This window comes from Austrofundulus limnaeus, unplaced genomic scaffold (assembly GCF_001266775.1).
Source record: "Austrofundulus limnaeus strain Quisiro unplaced genomic scaffold, Austrofundulus_limnaeus-1.0 Scaffold677, whole genome shotgun sequence".
Taxonomy (NCBI): Eukaryota; Metazoa; Chordata; class Actinopteri; order Cyprinodontiformes; family Rivulidae; genus Austrofundulus; species Austrofundulus limnaeus.
This window is the reverse complement of record NW_013953079.1, coordinates 185,718-189,769: the sequence shown is the minus strand read 5'-3', so window position 1 is coordinate 189,769 and position 4,052 is coordinate 185,718. Positions and strand designations below refer to the sequence as shown.

The following is a 4,052-nucleotide window of genomic DNA, read 5'->3' as shown; positions in this document are numbered from 1 at the left end:
GCTTTAGTGTCACTAGAATCTGATTTATGTTTGGACAGTTTTTGTCCTGTTGATCTTTCTGAATTATCTAAAATAATAGCTTCGTGATCATCCAGGAAAAATGTGGAAAACCAATCATTTTCACAAATAAATTATTTTTTACTTTATTTGAAAGTATTTGCAGTGATCCATGCGTAATCTTTTATAAATAGTAGTTTGCTTGAGTGAATACTTATTCTAGTATTAAACTATTGTTTTCTACCCTGAATTTCCTTATTCAGCTTGTGATGCTGGGATGAACGTCTAATTTCCTTCATGGTTAATGGATGATCAAAATAATGACGAAAAACTGATTTTTATGCAGTTTTAGGCAGAAATCTATCCATCATTAACATTTACAGCCTGCCCCTCACAAGATGGCGTCGCGCTCGTACCACAGGACGCAGGCACCATATTCATTGATATTATAGAACTGAATTGGACATTCAGTTTCTTTTCTATTAATCTTACTTTTCTTGGGCTCTATACATTTGATTCATACGGATACACAATGGCGTCGCTCTTTAATACACAGGCGACGTCTGATCCAGTTCAATCGATGGTCATATTTAGCTACATGAAAGCTACAGCTAGCTAACGTCGTCGTAGGGCGAATGAAGAAAAAAACAAACAAACCTGAGCTCATTTCCTCTCCAACGCTCCAGTTCGTATTGGAAATATTTTCTCCACAGGTTCATTTAGTCTGTCTGACTCTACTTTCTACAGCTCGGCGAATATTTAGTTTGGATATGAGCTCCGCTCGACTCAAATACATCCTGCCGCCATCATGAATTTTTTTTCTTCTTCTTGGTTTCGTTTTGGCGGTTGGCAAACAACATGATGTTCATTACCGCYACCTGCTGGTATAAAATGTGTCTTAAAATGTCTGTCATCCTAAGCAAAAGTTCATTCTAAATTTATTTACTAGACCGTAGTAGAGAGAACAAAGACACACATTTATATTTCATTTCAATACATCCAAGGTTTATTTAGTTGCTGGTGGTTTAGTTTCCATCACTAGATGGTGGTAAACAAACAAACAAACAAACAAACAAACAAACAAACAAACAAACAAACAAACACACATACATACATTCATAAATACATATTTTTTCATTGTAAAAGGAGAAAACATAAAAGTGGTCTTGATGCCTGTTTTATACTTTTCTTTTTAGCCAATTGTAAATATTAAACTTCATAAAACACGGCACATATCAAGTTTGATGAGATAAAACCCATAAAACAATATTACATTGGTTAAAAAGAAATACAAGTTTTGTATTTTTTATCAGTTTTTATTTAAAACTGAGTCCAAGTCATGTAAAATCTCTCTGTGGGGAAATTTACCACGTGTTTTTAAAAAGCCCTCAGTGTTATGACAGACAGACCGCTGCCACCGCTGAAATGTAAGGAAACATTTTCTCAGTGAAAGTTTGATTGAAATTAGTTTAYTTGTWTCCAGATTAAGTAATGAAAGCCTCASTCTGKTTCAGTCCAGTTCAACTCTGATCTTCTGGATCTTTTTTCTCTGAAACTTTTTAATAATTTGTGAAGAGACTTCTAAGTACTGACCATTAAAACGTCTCACCTCCCAGGATCCAAATTGTGTTTCTCCTTTTCTCCAAATGATCTCCCACGCCCCACCGACACTCCAGTTTTTTTTTTAGTTTTTAACAGCTGTAAATCCCAGAGTCAGGTGGAGTTCTGGATGAGCCGTATTTGGATCCAGAATTAAAGGAGAGGACAACATGTTCTTCATCCAGCTCCAGATGCTGAAGCTCAAGTTGCCCAGATGTTTGGACWCTTCTATCAGAGTCTCTGAGAACAGCCGTGGACAAAGATTTGCAGCCATGCCTCAGAGACTGCAAGCTGTTATAAAAGCCAGAGGTGGTGCAACAAAATACTAGTGATGTGCTGGAGTGTTCTTTTGTTTCTTTGTTTTTCATGTTTCCATCATTTTTTCCTTCTGCTTGGCCAAAAAAAAAAAAGTAACCGTTACTGACTGCCACATTTTTTTCTTAATTTCTTTTAGTGTTTCTTAAATAAAGTTGCCATTTGAAATGATTTTAGTTTTGTCATATGTCTGTGATCTGTTTTTTTTTTCCTACAAAATTAAACAACTGAATGGACATCCTCTGAGGACGGTGATTCCATAATTTTTTGCCAGAGATTGTATATACATATTTTATTTTGAAGAAAATATGCATTTTGTTTCATATTTACTCTACTAGGAACCAGCTAACATAACTTAGATGAGTAAATTAGAAATTCTACAATGCGTAAACAACTGCTTTCGTGATGAGTTCAAACATTTAATTTTGTAACAAATAGAAGTTCAGTTTTAAAGTAAATAAGTAAAAGTATCATTTTTAGGTTTTAAATGTAACGAAATAAAAGTAAAAGAAACAATTCTAAAAAATAAAATTGCAAATCCTCAAAAATGTACTTCGTGTAAATCTCTGCTTTTTTCCATTGCTTTGGCTATTTCTACATAAAAAAATGCTTATTTGGCAGTTATTGAGTTGTTTTGTCTTTATTTTAAGCTTTAAGTAGGTTTTGTGACTTTGGACATATTTTATTTTGTGGGAAAGGAGGCAAGAACGTCAATTGTAAAGTTTGCAGACTCCTGAAATGGTCAGTACCGAGTTTGAGCAGCAGGGGGCGCTGTTTGCTGAGAAAACTGGACTTGTGCTGTGGGCCAATGGCTGATCTGCGGTCAGTGTGTAACCCTGCCCCGGTCCGCCACCACGCAGCAGACAGACACAAGGGAAAGACGAGAAGGAGAGAGGCAGACCGACTGGGAACAGAACAAAAAAACAAGTCCAGCAATGGGAGACATCCGCAGACAGACGTTGATGCAGACGGACTGACAGCCTACCTGAAGGCTGTTCGGATGTCTGCCGTGTGCGAAACAGACGACAGAAGAAGAAGAAACGGAGGAGAAACATGAGTCGGCAACAGGCTCAGGGAGTGGTTTTAACTAGTTACCACAGCAACGCCGAACTCTTACCGCAGACCGGACTGTGTTCGTCCAGCTGTCCGTCCGGACCGGACCGGGACATCGACGTGCTCAGGTGGGAACCACTTTCAGACTGTACCAACCAGAGGGAGCTTCATGTTTGTTAATGAGCAGAAGGGCAAAGGTTGTTGACAGAGTTCATGTTTTCCTCTTTTTTTTTTTTTTTCCATAAACACGAGTTGGTGACTGCTGACATTACAGAAACAAGATGAATAAAGCAGTTTCGTCAGAGTAGGGAGTCCAGAACCATGCATTATGGGCATTGAGAAAAAATAAAATAAAATAAAATAAATTCTGACTTTAATGTCAGAATTCTAACTTTCTTATAGTCAGAATGTATAATGATATATATGTCATTTCATTTACTTCATTTCCGGTTGAGCTGCATCACCTTGAATTACACCTCCTCAACACTTCTGGAAGGATAAATACAGATTAATTTACTTTTTGTGGCAGATGATTTAAAATCTAAACTTAGTTGTGTCACTTCATGAAAAAACAGACCTTCAGGATCATGGAGGGGAATTATTGCTGATCTAAAAAAACAATACTCTCAAGTCTGAAGCATCACATTGAARAACAGGGTCATTCCCAAAGGACGTCTTGTTACTTTCTGTTTTTATGGTGGTGTTTGAATGCATTTCTTATGCTAAAATCTCATAAGTTTAGTCAGTTTATATCTGCTGACTTTTCCTCTCTGAAMGCTATGAGTACTGTACCACCGTGAAAAATGACCTCTTATTTTCTAAAATTGGTTCGAAGGAGCCACATTATTTGTAAGCTTTTCAAACGATCTTGAATGCTCATTCAAGATTTTTCTTTGGACTTTGACCGCTTTTGTACCTATTCTCTGTCAAGTCGTAAAAATGACAGTAAATCGTGCAGTGTGCCGATTAAGTAAAGAAGGAACGTGAACAAGAAGTGTCAAACCTGAAACACTAAACAAAATCTTTAATCATCTGTAAAAACATGGATAAACATCTTGTAAAAGCCTGAGACCTGCATCATATATATA

At 36.8% G+C, this 4,052-nt stretch overlaps 2 protein-coding genes across 3 annotated transcripts in view; one reads left to right on the top strand and one right to left on the bottom strand.

The window, feature by feature from the left end:
* LOC106531804 (zinc finger protein 599) overlaps positions 1-801 on the bottom strand; it is a gene marked incomplete at its 3' end in the record, with an annotated part of 5,876 nt that extends 5,075 nt beyond the window's left edge. Inside the window, 1 exon segment of the mRNA XM_014027727.1 lies at positions 655-801. Within this exon segment, the coding sequence (XP_013883181.1) occupies positions 655-664 (10 nt within the window).
* Positions 802-2,767: 1,966 nt separating this feature from the next.
* LOC106531803 (rho GTPase-activating protein 18) overlaps positions 2,768-4,052 on the top strand; it is a 26,704-nt gene continuing 25,419 nt past the window's right edge. The window contains exon 1 of one of the 2 annotated variants that reach the window (XM_014027724.1): positions 2,768-3,092. In XM_014027724.1, coding sequence (XP_013883178.1) covers positions 2,965-3,092 — 128 coding nt within the window. In that variant the 5' untranslated portion in view covers positions 2,768-2,964. The remainder of the gene's footprint in view (positions 3,093-4,052) is intronic. The other variant, XM_014027725.1, reaches the window with a different exon arrangement.